Source organism: Saccopteryx leptura, chromosome 8 (assembly GCF_036850995.1).
Source record: "Saccopteryx leptura isolate mSacLep1 chromosome 8, mSacLep1_pri_phased_curated, whole genome shotgun sequence".
Lineage (NCBI taxonomy): Eukaryota > Metazoa > Chordata > Mammalia > Chiroptera > Emballonuridae > Saccopteryx > Saccopteryx leptura.
In genome coordinates, this window is record NC_089510.1 from 42,587,932 (window position 1) to 42,614,506 (window position 26,575).

Below are 26,575 nucleotides of genomic sequence, written 5' to 3' on the forward strand. Positions count from 1 at the left end.
TTGAGAGAGAGAGAAGGGGGGGGGGAGGGAAGGAGAAGCAGATGGTTGCTTCTCCACCTGGGACATCCATATGCCAGGCAACACTCTACCTCTGAGCCAACTGGCCAGGGCTAGTTTTAAGTAAGATCTTACTGTCCAGTATAAGTATTTGAAAACCAAATGGGGCAACAGTAAGCATGACTACAAACAGTTGCTGATCTCATTCAACAAAAAGTGGATTTTTTTTTTCATTTACCACACATCACAGATTGCTACCAGAACATCACATAAGTTTATTTAAGATGTAACAGCAATGTTAAAATCAACAAGTTTAATTCTTAACTGCACCAAGTAAACTTTTCCATTTAAGTATTTTTAAAGTTATTCCCTCCAAAAAACTGAGGGAGCTTTTCTTTTCCACCCCACATACCACAGGTTTCCCAATAGTTCTGCTTTTGGAGGACTTTTAGTTGACAAGTAAACTGCTTTGGGGATATTTCAGAACTTCTTCCTCAAATAAAAACTAATCTGGGCAAATTATATATTGCATAGATTTCTCTGCAGATTCTTTTTTCTTTAGAACCGAAATGCAATTGCCATCCAGTATAATTTTTACCTATTTGCCCCAGAGTAAAAACTACCTGTCCTAAAATATATTATGGATATATCCTGTGATCATCCAGTTAATAGAATTGTTTTACCTCAATGATAATTTTTGTATTTCAAAATAACCAATGAACATGGGACATTATTTCAGTATCATAAGCATATGAACTAATACCCAGCTTCTACCTCTGCTCCTCCATAAGTGGATGGAATTATTTAATACAAGGCTGATATAGGACAGCTAACCCTTTACAAACATTTACAATTTAGATTAAAGTCATTGACTAGTGTGGAAAAAGAGACACTAAGTGATAGAGAGCCTACACACTCAATTCAAAATTTAATATTTTTTCCTCCTTAAATAACATGTACTTAATTGTCATGAGGCAGCTATTCGGTTTTCAATAACCACATTTAGGGATACATTCATAGGACTGATTAGAAAGTCCAGGTGAAATGGTTATAGAAATAGAGGCAGTGTCATCTCAGAAAACTCATTTATATATCAAAATCTATTTTGATATCTGGAAATTTACAAAAGGGCTGGATTTTTTAAACTAATTATGTCTTCTGTAACTCAAGCACTCTTCTCGTGGCAAGAGGAAGCTCAAACTTATCCATGAAGGTAAAGGTACTAATGCTGAAATTTTCTTTTAAGCTTAGACTGACTGCTGATGAAACTGACACCCAAAAAGCCAGCATTGTTTCTACATTTCTACTATATCTTAAGATTAGAATCCTATAAACTTATTCATCAACTATCTTCCTTTTCTGTATTATTCTTGGCACTCAATTAAGACTGCTGAAGTCTATCGTACGTTCACATTCTCAAATAAAAACTTACGATTATAAAATGTGCATATTATTGTGTAAAATAATTGTCATTTAACATATTTGGAGATTTTCATAGCAGAATTTACATTAACAGGATAAATATTACAAATCAAACTTCCTTTTAAAGTCAAATGACAGAATTTTCAAACTTTGTGCATTGTTTTAAAGTGTAGTGAGATCATCTGTTGGGCCACCAATATTGGCAATCAGAAAACTTTAAATATTGGAGATGGGGGTGGGAGGAAAACAAGAAAATTTCAGATGTGTCCTGTCTTATAAAAAGTTATCAACCCATCAAAACCACTCTTTATGCACCAGAAAATGATCTTGCATAAACCAGTCCTGTCAGAGGAAAAGGTAACAGTGACACTTGCATTAGTAACATTTCTAGACTTACTTTTCCTTGAAGCAGTATGTTTAACAATTCCTCCTCCCCCAAATCCTTAAACTCAATATCACAGGCACAGAATGTAAACAAATCTAGGATGTTCTCCAACAGATAAGCAATAGCACAGCTATGTTGTTCTAAAAAATACTGTCTAGATATTCTTTCCTATATAATCAAATGATCAGTGGCCACACTTTTAACAGCCTGCACTAGCTGACATTAAATGCAGATTATGTGCCACAAGTCCATCTAAGCTTCCTTTTAGGTATGTTCTAATATGTCCAAGAGACAACAACACCTGCGCTTCAGGATTCTATAGGGGTACTGACCTATAAGGATATCAACTCCATTTTCAAGGTTAGAGTAACTATACTATGGGTTGACTGAAGGAAAAGAACAGAAGAAAAGTCACAACAAACCTCTTTAGGTCAATCAAAGGCCGTATCTCTAGCTGGGATATTAAAAAAATTAATCTCACCAGCTCAAACTCTAAAAGTTAATGCCACTAATAACAATCAACAGCAGGAAAATAAATCTGTTAACAACCAGCCAACTCATTAGCAAAAAGCAGTGTAACTCAAATACTGAGACCAAAATCTAACACTACCTACCCAAACTATCCCCACCCACCCTCAGCCACCGAGGAAGGAAGAAATAACTGCTTAAAAAAAACAAAATAAGCTTAGTATTTCTTATAAGGATAACAACAGTCCAACTCCTGAGATAGAACTTAGAAAGACAAAAGGTGGAGTTGAAGGCAATGTCTAGGGATCAGTATGCCACAAACAGTCTCGGAAAACCCAAAGTACCACAAACACACTAAACTTGTCTATGATTAGAGAATAAGATACTGCTGCTGCTTCTTTTTTCTTTTGAAATACACAATATTTTGTAGGCTCTGCCCTTCCATGTGAAAGTAGGACATAAAAAAGCTAAAAACAAATTAAAATTGACACCCAAACTTTTGGGATCATATATCTTAACTGTGAAATTAACCAGTCTATATACCTTCTCCTTCCTACAATCAATCCACCTCACACAAATAAGAGAACCAAAACAATCCAAACATGATTAAAATGGAAAGTCGTTGAAAGTATTAAAACTTTTAGAAGGGAAAGAAAGAAAAGAGGAAAAACAAGAACAAGGAGTGGGGAAAATTATAAAAGAAAGGGGGAAATAAATCAATGGGCCTCTCTTTTATTTGGCGACAAGCAAGTGAAAGAAAGTTCATTTGTAATTTGTTCAGTTGTCTGTCTTTTGCACGTCTGCATTCTGGCCAGAAGGGACTTTGAGGTTTTTCTGCAGCACATGAGCATCTGCAGGCTCTATCCTCTTATAGTAGTTCTTCTTGGTCTCAATAATCTCAAAGCCAAACTTCCTGTAGAAGTCAATTGCCGACTCATTGCTGATCTGGACATGCCTGAGATATAAGAGGATATCAGGAAAAAAATTAAGATTTCATCAGCTTTTATATGTTCTCCACAGATAGCTTCAAATTGCTTGGAAGTGGAATACTGTAGACATTTGTCAGAATCTCTATACAATTAGTAATAATCAAGAAAGATTAAGTATTCATTTTGGAAAACCTTTTGATAAAAAACCTTAGGGTCTCAAATGCCTGAATATATATCCTCTTTGTGATTGATATAAAAGCATGCTTTATTTTGATAATAACTTAAGCTATTTCAATTACTCCTCAAATAGCATTATACTGTATACCGTATTTTTCGTTCCATAAGACACACCAAGAGTTTTAAGAAGGAAAATTAAAAAAAAAAAAAAAAAATCTGATCCAAATGGTGTATTAAGATATTTAATAAAATACCGTATTTTTCGCTCCATAAGACGCATGGTGATTTCCCCCTCCACTTTTTTTGGGGGAAAAGTACATCTTATGAAGCAAAAAATACGGTGATTTAATTTCTCTGCTGTCAAAGTGAAAATGATAATCTCAGTATCTATATTATAAAGAATTGACTGTTATGACCTATTCTTGGCTCTTTATCTGAGATCTCTTAAGATCCAAATATAGTATCAGCCAGGTATTCTGACTCTGATTATTAACTTTACCACTAATGAGCACATAACTAAGAGACCTGAACAAAACAGAATGCAAACAAGAGGGCAAATAAAATATTAATGAATTAATTCTTAAATTTAAGATGAGTTTTAATCTTGATTTCATCCCTGTGACTTTGGAGCTCCTACCCCAATGTAATAAGCAAAACAAGGATGTTTTATATCAGGTTTCTTATCTATTATTAAAACTAAATAAAGCATCACCACCACCATGTCCATGGTGTGTGACCAGAATTTAAAGTTTCCATACAGATTTCTTTTGCCAAAATCTTAAACTATTTAGATAATAATATTAAATATAATTTTACTTACAGATAGATGTTGTCAAAAGTGCCATCTTTTTCACAGATGTTTAAGACATGATTTAACATTTTAGTTCCTATTCATAAGACAAACAAATAAGTAATCTCATAAAGATCAACCTTTAAGTTACACATCTAATGGCCATCTTAACACTTACTGAGTCCTTACAGAATATGAGATAAACAATAGACATCCAGATTTTCCAAATTTGTTCTCTCTCTATACTATGTATATTTAAACTGCTAGCAGAAAAGCAACCTTTCTATACAAGACATTCCAGGTAGAAGGAAAACAGAAAAAGCAAAGGCACATTAATAACAAACTTAATTAGGGCTTCCAATTATGTTAATAAAGAAATATGTTTTGCCTTATCATATATATTTCATTAGCCTTCCGAGTACTCCTAAAAGAAATGGCTTGACTTACTGGATCAGGAACAGTAACCGTGTGTTGAAGAAATAAAAATAAATAATCTTACCTATTCCTAGCCTTCGGTACGGTGCCAGACATCCTAGTGTCATGATGTAAAGTCTCTTCTGATTCTGTGAATGATCCACCCTACAGCACACCGCACCTACTGCAATATCATTGAAATAGGCTGCCATGGGAAACATGAAGATATAACATTCAACAGATAAAGTAACACATTTTATTAAATCTTTCCCACCCCCTCTATAAAGACTAACCTGTTGTTATCAGCATTAAATTTTATCAGCTACTCTGAATATCGACAGCCTCAAAAGCCTCCTACACTTTCTTAGGAATTTAATTCTCATCTAGAGTAAAGCTAAAAATGTTAAAACACACACTAAATAAAAAAGGTGTAGTAGCATTTCCTTTTAAAACTTGAATTTGAATGATTTCTCAGAATCTGGATCCCCCATTTCTTCACTTGTAAAATAAGGAGATTAAATTGGTTAACTCTTTCTGCTCTACTATTAAAAACTAGGAGTCAAGAACATGAAAATAAACAAATGAAGGAAGACAGAAAACATTATACCAAGCTTTGCTAGCTCGCCAACCTCCAGCACATCCTTGTAGAACTTGTCGTTGTAGCTGACTGGAAAGATGACCTGGTTTAATCTCTTCAGCTGTTTAATATTGTGTGGTGTCACATCTCCCAGCTCGATCCGGCTACTGGAACAAACCAAATAGTACTCAATAAAATATAATTAGCTGCATTTGTTAAGACAAACATATTAGAAGGGTACCAAATCTTTTTTCGTGATTGATAAATCCAATCCTTTCACAGTAACTTTATATTACTAAGGAGATTACTATTTATTAGATTTTGCCAGCCACTCTATCCAGATTTAACCCATAGTTCTGATATACTGGTATACATTTAGAGACAATAAACTATTATTGAGAAGTCCAGAGTATGCTATATAAAGGCCAGAATTTTCCTTGTCTTCTACAATTCAGAAAAATTTAAAATGTTATTGATCAAAAAGAATGATACCTAATAATTGGTAAGGCAGTATAGCAAATGGTATTCTTATATTCTGCTGATGGGAATGTCAGTGGATATATCTCAAAGACAATCTAGCACTATTTATCAAAAACCCTAAAAAGTACATCTTTTATCCAAGTAATTCTACTCTAGAAATTTTGTCCTGCCTGACCTTTGGTGGTGCAGTGGATGGGGCGTTGGCCTGGAATGCTGAGGTCACCAGTTCGAAGCCCCAGGTTTGCCTGGTCAAGAAGGCACATGTGAAAGTTGATGCTTCCTGCTCCTCCCCCTGTTCTGTCTCTTTCATCTCTCTCTCCCTCTCTCCTCTGTTTCTCTAATAAAAATGAATGAATAAAAAATATCTAAAAAAAATTTTTTTAAAAAGAAATTTTGTACTAAGAAAATAATCCAAATATGTAAAATTATTTACATTCTATTAATTGAGCCAGGAACCACCTAGAGTTATATGGGGTGGTATTTAACTCCAAATTGCTGGATCCCACCCCATACCTTCAGAAGCAGAATCTCTGGGAAAGGAACACGCGACTCCACACTTTGAGGGGGAAAAACCCCCAAAAAACAGTGTGAGAACTACTTGCTAAAAAAAAAAAAAATGTAATTAAAACAACTGGTTTCATGGGGAAAGGGATTAAAGCTAAAAAAAGTTCCAAATTCATAGTAACAAAGATATTTGGCTTATAGAGCTGACAACAAAAGGAATTTTTAATAGCTCAAGTCAATTTTACCACCATAAACTAAAAGTTGATCAAAGATAACAAGACGGCCTGATCTGTGGTGGCTCAGTGGACAGGGCGTCGACCTGGAAACACTGAGGTTGCCGGTTCGAAACCCTGGGCTTGCCTGGTCAAGGCACATATGGGAGTTGATGCTTCCAGCTCCTCCTCCCTTCTCTCTCTCTCTCCCTCTCTCTCCTCTCTAAAAATGAATAAATTAAAAAAAAAAAAATTGAAGTATTAAAAAAAAAAAAAAAAAAAGATAAGACAAACCTGAATAGCATCCACATATTTTTTCTTCCTAAGACCACTAGCACTATCATTAGTAGAGTTGCTGATATACAATGTCTTCTTAAAAATCTTAACAGGGAGTGATAAAAACATTAAAAGAAAATATAAAATGAGTCCAAAATAAAACAATCTGATACCAACCAAGAAGCTAGAAAACTAAAGAGGGCCTACTCTTTCAGTGCTAGTTCCAGATCAAAATGGCACTGGTCAACTAAAGGGAAGAGAAACAATACACCCTAATTAATCGTTTGCAATATAATATAAGCACATAGATTTTGAAAATTCTTTTGGAGAAATGCCTAAACAAGAGTGTTAAATTATCACACTATGGTAGCATCAACTCCCATATGGGCCTTGACAAGGCAAGCCCAGGAAATTATCACACTATGGTAACAGCAAAAAAAAAGAGAAATTTTTTTTAAACATTTTTTTTTATTTATTCATTTTAGAGAGTAGAGAGAGAGAGAGAGAGAGGGAGCAGAGAGAGACAGGGGGGAGGAGCTGGAAGCATCAACTCCGATATGTGCCTTGACCAGGCAAGCTCAGGTTTCGAACCGGCAACCTCAGCATTTCCAGGTCGGACGCTTTATCCACTGTGCCACCACAGGTCAGGCGAAAAGAGAGAAATTTGAGTATCCACCTTCAGGGGACTAGTTAAATAAAGCATGATACAGTAATATTACTACCACAAAATATAAAGTGTTGACATATTTTTTTGTGGAATGGAAAGCATATTCCAACTATCTAGGTACATAAAAATTATGATCTGCCTGACCAGTGGTAGTACATGGACAGAGCGTCAACCTGGGACACTGAGGTCCCAGGTTTGAAACCCTGAGGTTGCCAGCTTGAGTGTCGTGTTGCTGGCTCAGCTTGAGCTCTGCAGACAAGGCCCCTATGAGAAGCAATCAATGAACAACTCAAGTGATTCAACTCATCTCTCTTCCTGTCTCTCCCTCCGCCTCTCTCTTGCTAAGAAAAAAAAAATTATGATTCAACTTTTGTTAACACATACAAAATATGATTAAACGCATATTCCAAAAAACATGGTCAAAATTGTAATTTTTAAAACAAAACTCTCTGAAATGGTCAAATTTAGATAAAATAAAAAAAACAATGTATTGGTTATTAAAAAGCAACAAAAAACTGATTACAGATGTTATGTTTATTTGGAACTTTAGCCTTCCTGCCTCAATTATTTCATTTTTATGCTGTTTTTTATTAGTTAATTATGACCAACTACCTTGAACATCTTTTTTAAATTGATTTTAGAGAGAGAGGAAGGAAGAGATAGAGAGGGAAGGAAGGTCACAAAGAGAGAGAGAAACATCAATTTCTTGTTCACTGATTTATGCATTCACTGGTTGATTCTTGTATTGTATATGCCCTGACTGGGGATTGAACCCGTAATTTTGGCATATCCAGACAACACTCCAACCAATTGAGCTGTCCAGCCAGGGCTACCCTTGAACTTTCTGTATGTCTTCTTAAAACCTGAACAAAATGAGTTTCTTAGCAGATACACATTTTATTTTATTATTTTTTTTTTTTTGTATTTTTTTTTGCTGAAGCTGGAAACGGGGAGAGACAGTCAGACAGACTCCCGCATGCGCCCGACCGGGATCCACCCGGCACACCCACCAGGGGAGACGCTCTGCCCACCAGGGGGCGATGCTCTGCCCCTCCGGGGCGTCGCTCTGCTGCGACCAGAGCCACTCTAGCGCCTGGGGCAGAGGCCAAGGAGCCATCCCCAGCGCCCGGGCCATCTTTGCTCCAATGGAGCCTTAGCTGCGGGAGGGGAAGAGAGAGACAGAGAGGAAAGGGGGGGGGGTGGAGAAGCAAATGGGCGCTTCTCCTATGTGCCCTGGCCGGGAATCGAACCCGGGTCCCCCTGCGCCAGGCCGACGCTCTACCGCTGAGCCAACCAGCCAGGGCCCAGACACACATTTTAAATGCAAACATCTTATAAAAGAGATTTCCTTTTCAATTTCTAGCCACAAGAGTCAATATGAGTAAACATGGTAGTATTCTCTCCAGTATTTGACAAATGAAATAAATTCCCTTTGTGAGATTCATGTCTTCTTTATCTACGTTCTCATTCATAGAACCCCCCTCCCCTTTACTAAAGCACTTCCTAACCCTGACTTTTTCTTTATGGCTAGTAAAATGATATTTCACTTACCATGTGAGATGGCTCACACACCTACCACTCAGAGGTGTTTTATTTGCAGATACTGTTATGCTGTAAAATATAGGACCCCACATCTTATTACATAAATGTCTATTTTTAAAATATTCCTCCCATTTAATTTATACCTCTATCACCTCACATATTTATCATTTTTGGTATGTGGGAACATTTAAGTTCTCTCTAAGCAAATTTCAATTATATAACAGTGTTAGTAACTATAGTCACCATGTTCCACACTGGATCCTCAGGTCTTTTGCATTTTGTTTACTTTTTTTTTTTTAATTATTTTTTTAAAAGGACCTCATTTATTAAACTGTCTTACCCACACAGTCTTCCATTATGTATCTTCTTTTTTTTTTTCAGGGACAGAGAGAGAGAGAGTCAGAGAGAGGGATAGATAGGGACAGACAGGATTGGAGAGAGATGAGAAGCATCAATCATCAGTTTCTCATTGCGACACCTTAGCTGTTCGTTGATTGCTCTCTCACATGTGCCTTGACCGCGGGCCTTCAGCAGACTGAGCAACCCCCTGCTCCAGCCAGCGACCCTGGGTCCAAGCTGGTGAGCTTTTTGCTCAAGCCAGATGAGCCCGCGCTCAAGCTGGTGACCTCGGGGTTTCGAACCTGGGTCCTCCACATCCCAGTCTGACGCTCTATCCACTGCGCCACCGCCTGGTCAGGCTGTTTTTAAATTGACTTTTTAGAGAGAGGGGAGAGAGGTAGGGAGGGGCAGAGGAAGAGAAAGAGACAGAGAATTGGAGGCGGGAAGAATCAACTCATACTTGTAGTTGCTTTTTGTATGTGCCCTGAATGGGCAAGCCCAGGTTTTGAACTGGTTCAGCATTCCAGGTTGACATTTTATCCACTTTGTCACCATAGGTTAGGCGACCTTATGCTTTTTGTAACTAAAAGTTTGTACCCCTTTACCAATCTTTCCCTATTTCCCATCCTGGCAACCATTTTTCTACTATTTGAGGTTTTTTCCCCTTAAAGTTTCATATTTAAGTGATACCATATAACATAGTGCTACTCTTTAATTTAGTACAGCACCACAAACTGAGTGCAGTAATTTCTTTCAACTAGACTGTAGCTTCATTATATTTAGAGCATACCACCTGAAAATCACTCTATTGTACTTAAAAATAATTTAGTTTCTATATTTTAAAAGTGATTGAAAAATTCCAGTACTAAGTCTAATTATAACAACAATAAAAACCTAGAAGCCAAGCTTCTAAATTATAACTGAAAGAACCTGAATTTAAAAAATGATTTCCATGCCCTGGCTAGAGAGATAGCTCAGCTGGCTAGAACATCGACCTGATGTGCAAAGGTTGTGGCTTTGATGCCTGCTCAGGGCGCATACAGGACTAGATTGATGTTTCTGTCTCTCTCTCCCTTCCTCTCTAAAATCATTAAGAAAAACATAAAGAATGATTTCTAGGTAATTACCAGGCTTCAAATATATTTGTTAATTTTAAAAGGATAACAACCAGGTATTTGTTTTCATCCAGAAGGAAAAGGTGGTTACAATGTAGTGTGCTAGACTGACTCTAATAAAAGTTAACTACCAAAAAATTTCCACTAGAGTATGCAAATCAAGCCTAAATATAGAACATGAAACTGAATCATTAGGGAATGGGCAGCTTAATCTTTCCCTGTTTAATTTTAAACTATACTTGTCTTGATTAAAAATTCCATTACATATATATAGTTGTTCAATATTTTTCTATGGACAGAGACATATATTTTAAAACAGAAATGGGATAGTAAGAAATTGGTAGCTATTTAAGAAAGGAATTAAGCAAGTTTGATTATTAACAGACTGTCAGGATATTCTAAAATCAGAATTTCAAAGTGTCCATTAAACGTAACTTTTAGCAAAATTCACCGTCAAATAGTTTAAATCTCAGAAACATGATATATGTCTGATTGAAATAGAATACATCTGTAATCCTGATCACTTAGCACTGAATTATTTTAAGAAGTGGATACTCTAAATATATCAGAGTAGTATCAACTTATAAATATTAGTTACGAAAGACCATGTAGTATCAAAGGCATAAACATAGAAGGCTATGAAGAAATGTCAAGAAAATTAGAACATTTCTTGACTTTAAACCACCAAAAAGCTTTTAGAAGGTAAAAAACTCCAGTCTCTATTAAAAAATTGAATAGAGATTTAAAGAATTCTATCCGTGAATCTAAAATTTTCTAGTTTTTTCTTTCTTTCTTTCTTTTTTTTTTTTTTTTTTTGTATTTTTCTGAAGCTGGAAACGGGGAGAGACAGTCAGACAGACTCCTGCATGCACCGGACAGGGATCCACCCGGCACGCCCACCCGGCGAGGCTCTGCCCACCAGGGGGCAATGCTCTGCCCCTCTGGGGCGTCGCTCTGCCATGACCAGAGCCACTATAGCGCCTGGGGCAGAGGCCAAGGGACCATCCCCAGTGCCCGGGCCATCTTAGCTCCAATGGAGCCTTGGCTGCGGGAGGGGAAGAGAGAGACAGAGAGGAAAGAGGGGGGTGGGGGTGGAGAAGCAAATGGGCGCTTCTCCTTATGTGCCCTGGCCGGGAATCGAACCCGGGTCCCCTGCATGCCAGGCCGACACTCTACTGCTGAGCCAACCGGCCAGGGCCTCTTTCTTTTTTTTGACAGAGAGTGGGACAGCTAGGGACAAACAGACAGGAAGGGAGAGATGAGAAGCATCAATTCATTGCAGCTCCTCAGCTGTTCAATTGTTGTTTCTTCTCACATGTGCCTTGACCAGGGGACTACAGCAGAGTGAATGACTCCTTGCTCAAGCCAGCGACCTTGGGCTCAAGCCAGCGACCATGAGGTCACGTCTATGATCCCATGCCCAAGCCAGTGATCCTGCACTCAAGCTGGCGACCTCGGGGTTTTGAACCTGGGTCCTCCACATCCCAGTCCAACGCTCTATCCATTGTGCCACCACCTGGTCAGGCTAGAGTTCTTATGAACATCTAAGTTGCCTATTCAAAGGATAAATCAGTTGCTTCAATACTTGAACACCTATGTATCATACTAACATCTGAAATGCAAAAAACTTTACAGGTAATAGGAAATACAAGGATATATAATACAATGTTCTAAAATTAGCATATGTGCAGAGTACAAAAAAATACTAAGAATGGAGGTGATCCCGTGAAAGGTTGTGAAGGATGACTAGGAGTTTGTTACGTGGGAGGGCAAAAAATGCATTCTAAAGAGACAGTAGAACATTAATAAAATAGCAATGATGAATTCCAAAAACTGTAAGAAAGTGTGCTTTGTGTAAATGTAGAAGCTGAGCTCGAAGAACTCATTGTATGAGGGCCTTGTACATCCAGGACAGTACTTGGTTGTCTTTCCTATCTACACTTATCTTAGTGACCTCAATCTCATAGCCTTATACCTTTAACGCTGCCAACTTCCACATTTGTTTTTAACCTAGAGAAAACACCTAAACTACAAAGCATCTCTAGTAGACATCTCAAATTAAACATATCCAAAAGATATTTGGAACTGGTATGAGTTGATCCTTTTATCATTTTATCTCTTTTTGCTGTAATAGTTCTTATCTTAAAGCGTACTTTGTTAATCAATGCAGGCATAGTATTGCTCCTTTTATTAAAGATTTTATTTATTGATTTTACAGAGAGGAGAGTGGGCGAGTGAGAAGTATCAACTCATAGTTGCTTCACTTTAGTTCAGGGGTCAGGAACCTATGGCTCGCGAGCCAGATGTGGCTCTTTTGATGGCTGCAACTGGCTCGCAGACAAATCTTTATCAAAAAAAAAAAATGTTAAAAATATAAAACATTCTCATGTATTACAAATCATTCATTTCCTACCACTCATATTCATGACTACGGGTGGCTGGAGCCAATCACAGCTGTCCTCCAGGACACCACCAAATTTTTATTGGATAATACATAACGTACACGGGTCGTTGTATGGCTCTTATGGAATTACATTTTAAAATGTGGCGTTCATGGCTCTCTCGGCCAAAAAGGTTCCCAACCACTGCTTTAGTTGTTCATTGCTTGCTTGTTATTTGTCATGTGCCTTGACTAGACAAGTTCAGGGTTTTGAACCCGCAAACTCAGCATTTCAGGTCGATGCTCTATCCACTGTGCCACCACAGGCTAGGCACCATTGCTATTTTAATCTGACAACTGGAGTATTTAATCAGTTGAGGTAATGTAATTGTTCATGTAGTCTATTCAAGTCCATCAGCAATTACTATTTGTACCAATTATTCGTTGACCCTTGATTTTCCAGCCTTTAGGGGGGATAAAATCTTAGCTTTTATATTTGAAAACCTTTTTAATTTTTCAATTACAGCTGACATACAATATTATATTAGTTTCAGGTGTACACCCCAGTGATTAGACAGTACATAACTTACTAAATGATCATCCCAATAAATCTCATCCCTGACACCATACAGTTATCAGAATATTGACTAACTCCCTGAGCTGTACTTTATATTTCCATGACTATTTTATAACAAGCAATTTCTACTTCTTAATCCCTTCATTTTTTTCATCCATCCTAACTCCCCTATCTGGTGACCTCAAAATGTTCTCTGTATGAGTCAGTTTCTGATCTGCAGGTTCGTTTTCCAGATTCATTTGTTAATAGATACGTATTTATTATCATTTTCTTATTCATATTTTTTATCCCCCTGCCTCCTTTTCTTCTTACAGAAAACTTTTGAACATTTCTTGTAATACTGGTTTGGTGGTGATGGATTCCTTTGGCTTCTTCTTGTCTGGGAAGCTCTTTATATATCCTCTGATTCTAATTTTTCCATTGATTTGGGGAGGAGAAGGGAGAAAAAGATAAGGAGAGAAACATCAACTCATTGTTCCATTTAGCTATGCACTCACTGATTGCTTCTCATATGTGCGCTGACTGGGGATCAAACCCACAACCTCAGAACATTGGAATGACACTATCCACTGCACCACCTAGTCAGGGTCTGTCCTTCCATTTCTTGCTAGGCAGAGAAAGATGCTTGTAGCTCCTTGCTTTTCTTCACTTTGAATATTTCTGGTCAATCCCTTCTGACCTGCAGTTTCTGTTGAAAAATAAGCTAACAGTCTTATGGGAGCTCTTGTAAGTAACTGCTTTTCTCTTGCTGCTTTCAAGATTCTCCTTTTAAACTTTGCATTTTAATTATGATATGCCTTGGTGTGGTCTTTTGGGTTCATCTTGTTTGGGACTCTGCACTTCCTAGACCTGTATGACCAGGTTAGGGGTCATTATTTTTGTAAAATAGATTTTCAGTATCTTGCCTTCTCTCTTCTTCTGACACCCCATTCAAGATGCAAATGTTGGTATGATACATTTGAAGTTGTTCCAATGGCTTCTCACACTATCCTTATTGGGGTAGGGGGGTATTCTTTTTCCTTTTTGCTGTCTAATTGGGTGCTTTCTGCTTCCTTCTATTTCAAACTGTTTTGATTTTCAGCTTTAACTCTACTGTAGATTCCCTGTCAATTACTCATTTTAGTGTATCCTTCATTTTTGACTGGTTCTTTTTTAATGGTTTCCATGTCTTTTTTATGCTGTTGAAGTTCTCTTTTTTCTTTTTGTCTTTTTTTTTTTTTGTATTTTTCTGAAGCTGGAAACGGGGAGAGACAGTCAGACAGACTCCCGCATGTGCCCGACCAGGATCCACCTGGCACGCCCACCAAGGGCGACGCTCTGCCCACCAGGGGGTGATGCTCTGCCCCTCCGGGGCATCGCTCTGCCGAGACCAGAGCCACTCTAGCGCCTGGGGCAGAGGCCAAGGAGCCATCCCCAGCGCCTGGGCCATCCCTGCTCCAATGGAGCCTTGGCTGCGGGAGGGGAAGAGAGAGGCAGAGAGGAAGGAGGGGGTGGGGGTGGAGAAGCAAATGGGCGCTTCTCCTATGTGCCCTGGCCGGGAATCGAACCCGGGTCCCCCGCACACCAGGCCGACGCTCTACCGCTGAGCCAACCAGCCAGGGCTGAAGTTCTCTTTAAGTTCATCTACTCCTCTCCTAAGTTCACTGAGTATTCCTTATAACAAGTGTTTTGAATTCTGCATCCAGTAGATTGCTTGTCTCCATTTTAATTCTTTTTCTGGAGTTTTCTTTTCTTTCACTTGGTACATGTTTATGTTCTCATTTTGGAAGTCTCCCTGTGTTTTTTGTTTTAAGTAGAATTGTTTGGTCTCCCAGGCCTGGTAGAATGGCCTAATATAGGTGTCCTATAAGGTCCGGGGACACAGCCGTCCCATTCACCCAAGCTGGGCACTCTAGATGTGCCCCCACATAGACTGTGTACAACCTCCTGTTGTAGTTGAGCCTCGATTGCTATTGGCATGTCAATGGGGGTGATTTACCCCCAGGCTGATGGGCTGCAAAGACTGGCTGTGACCGCCACAGAGGAATAGCTGTGCAGGGGTCCAATGCATGAAGTAGGACTTACTGCTAGGAGGCTCTGGTGCCTGACTATGTTTGTGACTGGGTAGTGCTTCAACATGCTGTGAAGCTGTACACCACATGCACTGGCTCTGGGCCTCCCAGGAGGTGCAGGTCAAGGTCAGCCCCTGTGTTCTGCCTGGACTACCCAGCATGAGCTACAAAGCAAACTGTAGATGGCTTGCTATTTGTGCTGGGCTTGGAGGTGGCCAGGAAAAGATAAGCTGTGAACCAAACCTGGCTGCAGGTAGTGACAGGCCTGAGCCCCTTAGCAAGAGGTATGGGAGCATGCTGAGGCCAGATGCTCCTTGTTTGAGAGATTTTAGGCAATCTGAAGCATGAGCCAAGACAGGTCATTCATACGAAAAAGCTGCCAGAAACAGCTTGGGTGGGCCTGCAAGTTGGTGATGCAGGACCTCTGGGAATCACTAGTGAGGTGAACAGTGATTGCCAGGTTGAGGAAGAGTCAGATATGGCACCTGCCAGCTGGCTCTGTGGGAGAAGGGCTAAGAAAAAGAACAATGGCCTCTGCTAGCACTTCTGTCTGGAAGAAAATGCTTCTCCAGCTCTTGTCTTGACACTCAAGACTTCAGTTCCTTCCCATATGTCCCTTTTCAACCTGCTGCCTCAGCACTGGAACACAGAGAGAATGAGTCCAAGAAAGTCCCTTCATGGGCCTTTTAAGAGGAATTTCCTGGGACTCCAGCTGCCCTCTTGTCTCACTCAGCCACAATCCCCACTGGTTTTTACAGCTGGAAGTTATGGGAACTTTTCTTCCCAGCACTGGAACCATGGCCTGGGGTGGGGGTGGGGGTGGCTGGACACCTCAATCTTCAGGGGGACCTCCCACAGCCAAAATATCCCTCCAGATTTTTATCCTTCCTATGTAGGTGTGGGATCAGACCATTCTGCATCTATGCCCCTCCTACCAGTCTTGATGGGCTTGTTCTTTCTATCCTTACTTGTAGGACCTCTGTTCAGCTAGGTTTCAGGCAGTTCTGAATGATGGTTGTTCTGTAGTTTAGTTGTATTTTTGAGGTGGTTGTGTGAAGATGAGAATCAATTTTCTTAGTTTTTAAAAATAAAAATCTAAATATATAAAATTAACTTTTTTGGTGTATAGTTCCGAGTCTTGACAAACATGTACAATCATGTAATCACCATGACTACCAAAATACAGAATGCTTCCATCATCCGAAAATTCTCCCTCCCCTTTAAAGTCCAACTCGACCACCACTCCAAGACAACCAGTAATCCGTTTCCTCATAGTTTTGCCTTTCCCAGAATGTCATATAAATAGAATTACAAAATACACAGCCATTTGCTTGGCTTCTTACATTCAACATAGTGCCTTTGGATATTTACCTGGCTTTTGTATCACATTCATTCCTTGTTATTTCTGAATAGCATTCCATTACACGAATGTCCACTGTTTATCCTTTTGTTGAAGGGCATTTGGAGTTTTCAATATTTTGGAGATTATGAAACTGCTACAAACATTTCTGTACAGGTTCTTGTGCAAACAAATTTTTTATCATAACTAAATACCTTGGAGGGAGAATACTGGGTCATAAGTATATGAGTTACTCTATATCCAAACCAGAATTTGGAGCTATTGACTTTTAGAATGTATGCTACTCTAATAGTTATGCATTGATATTTCCTTGTGGTTTTAATTTGCATACTCCTAAATAACATAATTTTGCCTATCTTTCCATGTACTACTTTGCCATCCATATATATCTTATTTGGTAAAGGAGCTGTTGAAATCTTTTGCCAATGTAAAAGAACTGGATTCTCGTAGTGAATTTTGTTTTATGGATACATGTCCTTGTAACAAGCTATGTATGTTGTAAATGATTTCTCTCAGTCTGTGGATTTTTTCATTTTCTTAATAGTGTTTTCCACAGATAAGAAATTTTACATTTTGATGTGTTGTGTTTTTTTGTTTGTGGGACATGTTTTAAGGTATCAGAAGAAATCTTTGCTTAAACCAACATTACTAAGATTTCTGTTCTGTTATAGAAGTTTTACATTTAGGTATATTAAGTCCCTTCCCAGCCCCTTTACATTCCTCTTAATTTTTCTTTTTAAACAGGCTTCTTGAGGTATAATTTGTTATACCATAAAATTCACCTGTTTTAAGTGTAAAATTCAATGATTTACAAAATTATGCAACCATCATCTCAATTCATCTCCCATCATACACCAGAATTCCCATGTGCATATATGAAGTAAATCCTATTTCCTACCCAAAGTCAGCCACTAATTAGATTGCTTATGTACTAATCTTTCTATAGATTTGCCTTTTTTGGATAGTTCACATAAACAGAATCATGGAATCATACATGTGATCTTTTGCAATAGATCTCTTTAATACAGCATCATTTTTTGAGTTTCATTCATGTTATAATGTGTGTCAGTAGTTGAATAGTATTCCGTTGCATAGATATGCCACATTTCTTTTATCTACTCACCATTGGATGGGCATTTGAACTGTATTAACTCTGTGGCTATTATAAATGATGCTATAAATATTGCAGTTGTCTGTGTGTGGACATAGATTTTAATTTCTAGTAGATACCTAAAAGAGGGATTGCTGGGTTATGGTAAATACTACATGATTACATTTTTAAAGAAATTGCCTGTAGAAGGCAGAACAATGGCCCCCAAAGAATGTCCATGTTCTGATACCAGGAATCTTTAATATGACTTTTTTTTTTTTTTACTGCGGGGAGGCAGGGAGGTAGGGAGACAGAGACTCCTGCAGTATCCACCCAGCAAGCCCCCTTACTGGGTGATGCTCCGCACAACTGAGCTATTTCAGTACCTGAAATGAGGCCGTGGAGTCATCGTCAGTGCCTAGGGCCACTTGCTCAAGCCGAGTCATGGCTGCAGGAGAGGGGGGGAGAGAGAGAGAAGGGGAAGTGGCGAAGCAGATGGTTGCCTCTCCTGTGTGCTCGGACCAGGAATCGAACCCAGGACTTCTACATGCAGGGCCGACACTCTGCTGCTGAGCCACTGGCCAGGGCCCTCATATGCTATTTTACAAGAAAAATGGACTTGGCAAATGTTAAGAACTTCAGATAGAAAGATTAATCACACAGGCCCTTAAGCGTCAGATAAGATTTGATAACAGAAACAGAGATGAGAGATTTGAAGTTGCTATGCTACTAGCTTGAAGATGAAGGGCTATGAACCAAGCAATGAGAGCAGCCTATAGAAGCTGAAAAGGCAAGAAAATATATTCTCAAGCAAAGTCTCTAGAAGAACCATAATCCTGTTGTATTAGTTCCGTAGAGCTGCCTTAACAAATTTACCACAAACTCAGTGGCTTAAAACACAGAAATTTCATTCTCTCAAATTTCTGGAAGCTGGAAGTCAAACTCAGAATATCAGCAGAACCAAGTTCTCAAGCTCTTTTAAGGTCAGAGCACTTAGGCTCTAGAGCAGAGCCTCTTCCAGCTGTGGCCTCAGGTACTTTTTAACTTGTAGCAGCACAAGTCTAGTGTCTTCACATGGTCTTTTGCATACGTGTGCTCTCCTCTAAGGACATTAGTCATTAGATTTAGGGTCCACTCTACTCGAATATGACCTCATCTTAATTACACCTGAAACGACCCTATTTCTAAAGGACACATACTGAGATTCCAGGTAGACATAAGTTTTGAGAGAATACTATTTAAAATCACTATTCCTACCAACACCTAGATTTTAGCTCAGCGAAGCCATATTAAACTTTCATCTTAGCCTGACCTGTGGTGAAGCAGTGGATCAAGTCGACCTGGAACACTGAGGTCGCCAGTTCGAAAACCCAGGCTTCCCTGGTCAAGGCTCATGTGGGAGTTGATGTTTCCTGCCCCCACCCTTCTCTGAAATAAATAAGTAAGAACTTTTATCTTAAGAACTATGGTAACAAATGTATTGTTTGGTGGACAAGGCTCCACCTACACTAAGCCACTAAGTTTGTAGTAATTTATTATAGCAGTAATGGAAAACTAACACATTGCTAAACTGTCTTCCAAAGCTTCTGCATTATTTACATGCCCACTTGTAACATTAGAATTCTAGTTTCTGCACATCCTTGCCAATATGTTTTGTTTGACCTTTCTGTTTATAGCCATTTTAGTGATGTTAGGTCATAATCTCATTAAATTTGTCTTTCTCTAATGACTAATCATGCTGAGCATCTTTCTATATGGTTATTTGCCATTTGTACATTTTATTTAGTGAAATGTCTAATTCATAAGAAAAGAATTTCCATTTTAAAATTAGACTTGCTTATCTTAGTAAGTTGTAAGGTCTTTATGAAGTCTGGACACAAGTAATTTCACACACATACACAATTAACTATTTCTCCAAAACTATGGCTTGTCTTTCCATTTTCTTAACTGTACCATACTAATATAAGTCCTTCAAAGTCATCCATGAGGGTTGAAATCAACTCCTAAACCCAGTGACCCCTTGCTCAAGCCAGCCACCAGTGTCACATCTATCTCACGCTCAAGCTGGTGACCTTGGGGTTTTGAACCTCAGTCCTTATCCCACGCCGATGCTCTAATCACTGTGCCACCACCTGTTCAGGCTTTTTAAAAGACTTTATTCATTGATTTTATAGAGAGGGACAGATCAAGAAGTATCAATTCATAGTTGCTTCACTTTAGTTGCTGATTGCTTGCTAATCATATGTGCCTTGACTGGGCAAGTGCAGGGTTTCGAACCAGCAACCTCAGCATTCCAGGTCAATGCTCTACTGCACCATCACAGGCCAGGCCAAATTACTCCTTAATCCATGGCTACAGAGTAAATATTGTATTAACAGGCATAAAAACATTAATCTTGTATATCTCCATCAGTTTTGGGTGACCAGGTGCATTGCCAATGAGTAATATTTTAAAAATCTTTCCTAAGTAGGTCTTAACAGTGGGCCTAAAATATTCATGAGCATTGGCATCAACTTTGTAAGTCACTTAATAAGAGAGTCGACCTGGGCCGTGGCCAGTTGACTCAGCAGTAGAGCATCGGCCTGGCGTGTGGAAGTCCTGGGTTTGAATCCTGGCCAGGGCGCACAGGAGAAGCGCCCCTCTCCTTCCTCTCTCTCTCTTCCCCTACCACAGCGAAGGCTCCATTGAAGCAAAGTTCGCCCAGGCACTCAGGACGGCTCCATGGCCTCCGCCTCAGGCACTAGAATGGCTCTAGCAGCAACAGAGCAATGCCGTAAATGAGCAGAGCATCGCCCCCTGGTGGGCATGCCAGGTGGATCCTGGTTGGGCACATGCAGGAAGGAGTCTGTCTGACTGCCTCCCCACTTCTAAATTAAAAAAAAAAAAAAAGTGAGTCGACTTGTCTTCTGAAGCCAGGCATTGACTTTTTAATAGCTATGAAAGTCCTAAATGGATTGTCTTCGAGTATAAAGCTGTTTGTTTCAGAGGAGAAATAAACAAAGATGATGGAAGGAGACTTGACTTGGAGTGGTGAATATGCAGCCAGTGCAGTGTACAGATGATATATTATGGAATGGTACACCTGAAACCTACTACAGCGGTACCTAGATACATGAGTTTAATTCATTTCATGGCTGAGCTCGTGACTCAATTTGCTCATACATCAAATCAAATTTCCCCATTTAAATTAATGGGAATGCAATTAATCCAGTCCGGATCCCAAAAACAACACGAATTTTTTGTTTTATATGCTTTTAAATAAGAAAATGTACTTTATAAATAACAAATACATAATACATATATATATACACATACACACATAGTAACAGAGAATGTAAAGAAATAAACTGGTTTATGAAGTGTATTTACCTTTAAAGTCAGGCAAAGATGCTGGCAGAGGGGGAAGAGACTGGCAGAGGTTTTCATTTCGTGCGCTATCGCTTAACATAACTTACTCTCTACACACTTAACACTATATTTAATTGCAAAATTTAACTTACACACTACATATGACATGTAACTTTATCACTAAATTTGTTTTTATACTTTGCTTAATTATCATTTTCTTCAAAAAAGGCAAAGTCTGACTTTTGCCTTTTTTGCCACGCTTTCCTTGTTTTCACTTAGAGGCTGTTTCAACAAAAACCCTTCCATGGAAGTATGTTTTTTCCTCCCTTTCAGAACGTTTGGCAGGCCATCTAGTGGAGGGTGGCGGAAGCTTGTGATTCAAATATCCGCCCCCGACTTAAAGCAAAAAATCCCGCAAGTGACTGCTTATCTCTCAAATTGCTCGTGATTTAAAGTGCTTGTGTGTCAAGGTACCACTGTATACGTAATATTAACCAATATTAATAGTACGTAACTATTAACCCCAAGAGTTAATTAAAATATATATGGCTGTTTCATTCATATTGAAAATCTTTTGTTCATAAGTGTAGCTACCTTCATTAATTATCTCAGCTGGATCTGGAGAACTTGCTGCTTTACTTTGTACTTCTATGTTATGGAGACAGCTTCTTTTCTTAAACCACGAACTTCTGCTAGCTTCAAACTTCCCTTCTGCAGCTTCCTCACCTCTTTCAGCCTTCATATAATTGAAGAGTCAGTGCCTTGCTCTGGATTAGGCTTTAAGGAAATACTGTGGCTGGTTTGACTTTTTAATCCAGACCACTAAAAGCTTCCCCATTATTTATTTATTTATTCATTTTAGAGAGGAGGGAGGGAGAGAGAGAAAGGGGGAAGGAGCAGGAAGCATCAACTCCCACATATGCCTTGACCAGACAAGTGCAGGGTTTTGAACCGGCAACCTCAGTGTTCCCAGGTCGACGCTTTATCCACTGCGCCACCAGAGGTCAGGCAATCTTCCCTATTATTAAAAATAAACGTTTCACTTTCTATCACTGTGGAGAAGCACTTTTAATTTCTCTCTAGAATTTTTCCTTTGCATTCTCAATTTGGCTGTTTGGTACAACAGGCCTAGCTTTCATCCTATCTCGGATTTTGACATGCTCTCCTAACTAAGCTAATAACTTCTAACCTTTGACTTAAGAGTGGCAGACAAGCATTTTCCTTAACATTTCCTAAAACACTTGAATGGGAAGGTCTGAGAAGAGGGTCACGGGATCTGCCAGTCGGTGGAGCAGTCGAAACACAGATAACATTAAGTTTGTTGTCTGTCTTGTATGGGTGTGGTTCTGGGCACCCCAAAACAATTATAATAGTAACATGAAAGAGCACTGTTCACAGATCACTGTAACAAATATAACAGTGAAAAAATTTGGGCCCTGGCTAGTGGCTCAGTGAATAGAGGGTTGGCCCACTGTATGGACATCCTGGGTTCAATTCCCAGTCAGGGCACATAGGAGAAGCGACTCCACTGCACCCCAAATCCCCTCCCACAGCCAATGGTCTTGGGCTCTGAGGATAGCTCGATTGGTCCCAGGGCATCAGCTTCAGGCACTAAAAGTAGCTCCGTATACCAGCATTGGCCACAGACAAGGTTGCCTGTTGGATTCCGGTTAGAGTACATGTGGGAGTCTGCCTCAGTATCTCCCATCATCTCACAAAAAGTTTGAAATATTGCAAGAATTACCAAAATGTGACAGAGATACAAAGTGAGCAAATGCTATTGAAAAAAGGTACGGACAAATGTGGCACTGACAGACTTGTTCAACCAGGACTGCTATAAGCTTTCATTTTGTAAAAGAAATTTCTGTGAAGCACAATAAAACCAGATATGCCTGCATATGAAGGTTTTCTTTGAAGTTACTCCAGCAAAAAGGGAAAACAGAAACAAACAGGTCAGGCAAAAATGAAGTAATAATGTGAAATTCTACTTACTAGAATCAGAAGCATGAGGGTTCACTGCACAATTTTCTCTACTTTTGTGTTTGAAAATTTCCGTAACAAAAAGGTAAAACAAGTGAATATTACTTATTATATAAGGCACTATAAGATTCAGTATTTTGAACTTGTTAACTTATACAGCAACTTTGGCTGGGAAAGAACAAAAATATTATTTTTTAAAATGTTGGAAAAAAACTACTAATTTTTAGAGAGGAAGGGAGTGAGAAAGAGCAAGAGGCAGGAACATCGAGCTGTTCCTGTATGTGCCCTGACAGGGGATCAGATCGGCAACCTCTGTGCACAGGGACAATGCTAACCAACTGAACTATCCAGCCAGGGCACAAAGATGTTATTTGAATATTAAAACTCAAGGCAGAAAATACTTGATGCCTCAATATTCTTTACCATTTTAAAGAAAAAGTAAGAGGAGTGACAAATTCAAACCTTTAACAAACCACACCTTCTCAATTTCCGGCTGTACCCATGCCCTTGGTTTTTAGAAGATGAATGAGAGTTGGATGAGAATGAGCCTTCCATTCTGGTACAGACGTACACTTCTAAATTCAGCAGTCTCAGGACAGCCTATTATAGTTTTTGCCTTTGGTGTGTAAATGGCTACATGTCCTGCCTTTAAAATGCTACCCAATGTCACTGGAAGCAATGTGCGTGTTAAGTAGTAGATAACAGTAATTAGATAGTAGAGAAAATGTACCTAAACTTTTAAAATTAAACTCATAAGAATGACTTTTTCTGACACATCACTTTGAGAGTTGTTCCCTTGAATAGAAAAAATGCATAATGAACATCCTGATTATGGGAACAGATCACATTACTAAGAAATGTCCATAGTGAAGACCATCTAAAAACAGAATTAGCAAAAGGAACACTTGTGTTTTTCAGGTAAAAGAACAGGATGTTTGAGAAGCAATTTTCACAAGAGTAGGGAAAATACCTGGAGAAGCAGTGCCACTAAATCTGGCAATGGATTCCAAACTCAGCCACACACCAGAATCCCTTGCTAGTTAAAAATTCAGAATCCCGGCCCTGGCCGGTTGGCTCAGTGGAAGAGCATCGGCCTGGCGTGCAGGAGTCCCAGGTTATATTGCCGGCCAGGGCACACAGGAAAGGCGCCCATCTGCTTCTCCACCCCTCCCCTTCTCCTTCCTCTCTGTCTCTCTCTTCCCCTCCAGCAGCCAAGGCTCCATTGGAGCAAAGTTTGCCCGGGCACTGAGGATAGCTCTGTGGCCTCTGCCTGAGGCACTAGAATGGCTCTGGTCGCAACAGAGCAATGCCCCAGATGGGCAGAGCATCGCCCCCTGGTGGGCGTGCCGAGTGGATCCCCGTCGGGCGCATGCAGGAGTCTGACTGCATTCCCGTTTCTGGCTTCGGAAAAATACCAAAAAAAAAAAAAAAAAAAAATTCAGATTCCCATATCCCACCTTAGAATCTTTATTTTTATAATTAAGCTTGTTATGTTACCCAACAAATTTAACACCCACCTAAGTCAATAAACTTCTCACTGCACATGTGTAAATTTCTAAATGTGAAGTAAATAAGAGGCTAAAAATGGCAGAGAAGTGAAATAGGTCAATAGAAAAAATATGCTAGGAATAGAAAGAATTTCATATAAAGTGCTAACCATTTCCCTATCAGGAGTATGGTGTGTTACAGTATAGCTTTAACATGTATGCTATAGCTAATACTGAGGAGCTGTGACACAAACTGAAACAAGCCTGACTCATAATCTGGGTTGTTGATCACTGCATTGACTGCTTACTTCAGAAAAATTATTCAATATAATTTAACAATGTAAACTATCAGAATTTAAAACCTCTACTCTGGCCTGATCTGTGGTGGTGCAGTGGATGGAGTGTCAATCTGGAACTCTGAGGTTCCTGGGTGGAGGCCCTGGGCTTGCTCGGTCAACACACACAAGCAGCAATGAGTTGATGCTTCCTACTCCTCTACCCCGTTTCTATCTCTCCTCTCTAAAAATCAGTAAAAAAAAATCTTTAAAAAAACAAACACGCCTGATCAGGAGGTGGCGCAGTGGATAGAGCCTCGGACTGGGATGCAGAGGACCCAGGTTCAAGACCCCGAGGTCGCCAGCTTGAGTGCGGGCTCATTTGGTTTGAGCAAAAGCTCACCAGCTTGAAGCCAAGGTCACTAGCTCGAGCAAGGGGTTACTCGGTCTGCTGAAGGCCCACGGTCAAGACACATATGAGAAAGGAATCAATGAACAACTAAGGTGTTGCAATGCGCAATGAAAAACTAATGGCTGATGCTTCTCATCTCTCTCTGTTCCTGTCTGTCCCTGTCTATCCCTCTCTCTGACTCACTCTCTGTCTCTGTAAAAGATAAATAAATAAAATAAAAAAACAGACACAAAATAAATAAAAACCCCTCCACTCTGTAGATAACTCCCTAATTCTTGGCCTAAAAGTTAAATCAGCCATTTGGCCACATCCGACTCAATAGGTGTTTTTTTTAATTGGTTGCTAATATTTAAGTCATAAGATTTTGCACAAAGTTTACATTTCTTTTCTTGTTTACTTTGTCTTACCTTGCTTTCTATTTGTTTATCTTATCTGTTTGGTCCCAGGTTCCTTTTGGCACTAGAGTTTACATCCCTGACTATAAAAAACTGAGGACAGCAGTTATTAAAGACACAACATTATTCTCTTAGCTCAAGTAAATTCAGGTAAGATGTTACTTTTCTTGCTTTGCAAATTTATAACAAACCCCAATGCATCTTCATATCAAAGTTTTTAGACATAGGATCCAAAAGGGGGGACAGACTGATGAAACAGAAGTGCCCACAGAAATTTGTACCAAGTCCTTAGATCAGGAAAATACAACTACTTGCCTCCTATTTTACAGAACCCATTAGGTATTATTCTGTGCCAGCACCATAAGATCAGTCTGTTACTCAAATATATAATCACTGAACTTAGAGTATGGTAGTACCAACCTTTACTCGTGGCTTATAAAAGAGCAGAGATAAAATGAGATAATGCATGTTAAGTGTTTAGCACACCAACATCAGATAATAAGCAATCAAATGTTTTTAGCTATTAAAGATGTCAATTATGCCTATAACTGTAAAAAAAAAAATCTGCAAGGCCACAAGATGGAGCTATGACAATGCAAAGGTAGATCCGTCTTTATAAACTGCCTTTTAAAGACGTAAGAGAAAATAAGTAAAGAGAAAGCAATTAAAGCCAAATAGTTTATATTTTAGATGTGCATTAATTGCACCTTGGCACAAAATTTTAACTGCTTGGTCACTTCTTGTGCAGTGTTTGATCCACCTATGTCTTCAAATTCCCATTATAGTGCAAGAGCCGCTATACCATGACTTCCGTCAAAGGAGCCATCTTTAGTGCTTAGGCCCTTAATATAACTGATAGGTTCTCTCATCTGAACTAGATTTTATAACTGTTTTTAAACATTGGTACTATTGCTACTTTGGGGCTG

At 39.2% G+C, this 26,575-nt stretch overlaps 1 protein-coding gene and 1 non-coding gene across 4 annotated transcripts in view; both read right to left on the reverse strand.

Moving 5' to 3' along the window:
• Positions 1-252: 252 nt before the first annotated feature.
• Positions 253-26,575, reverse strand: part of NAA50 (N-alpha-acetyltransferase 50, NatE catalytic subunit) — a 33,161-nt gene continuing 6,838 nt past the window's right edge. Inside the window, exons 2-5 of one of the 3 annotated variants that reach the window (XM_066347725.1) lie at positions 5,190-5,326; positions 4,668-4,766; positions 4,199-4,265; positions 253-3,227 (exon numbers count right to left, since the gene is read on the reverse strand). In XM_066347725.1, coding sequence (XP_066203822.1) covers positions 3,050-3,227; positions 4,199-4,265; positions 4,668-4,766; positions 5,190-5,326 — 481 coding nt within the window. In that variant the 3' untranslated portion in view covers positions 253-3,049. Of the gene's footprint in view, positions 3,228-4,198; positions 4,266-4,667; positions 4,788-5,189; positions 5,327-26,575 lie in introns of all 3 variants that reach the window. The other 2 variants (XM_066347723.1, XM_066347722.1) reach the window with 2 other exon arrangements.
• On the reverse strand, positions 8,528-8,602 carry TRNAP-UGG (transfer RNA proline (anticodon UGG)). Its single transcript has one exon. It is a non-coding gene; the product is annotated as a tRNA-Pro (tRNA).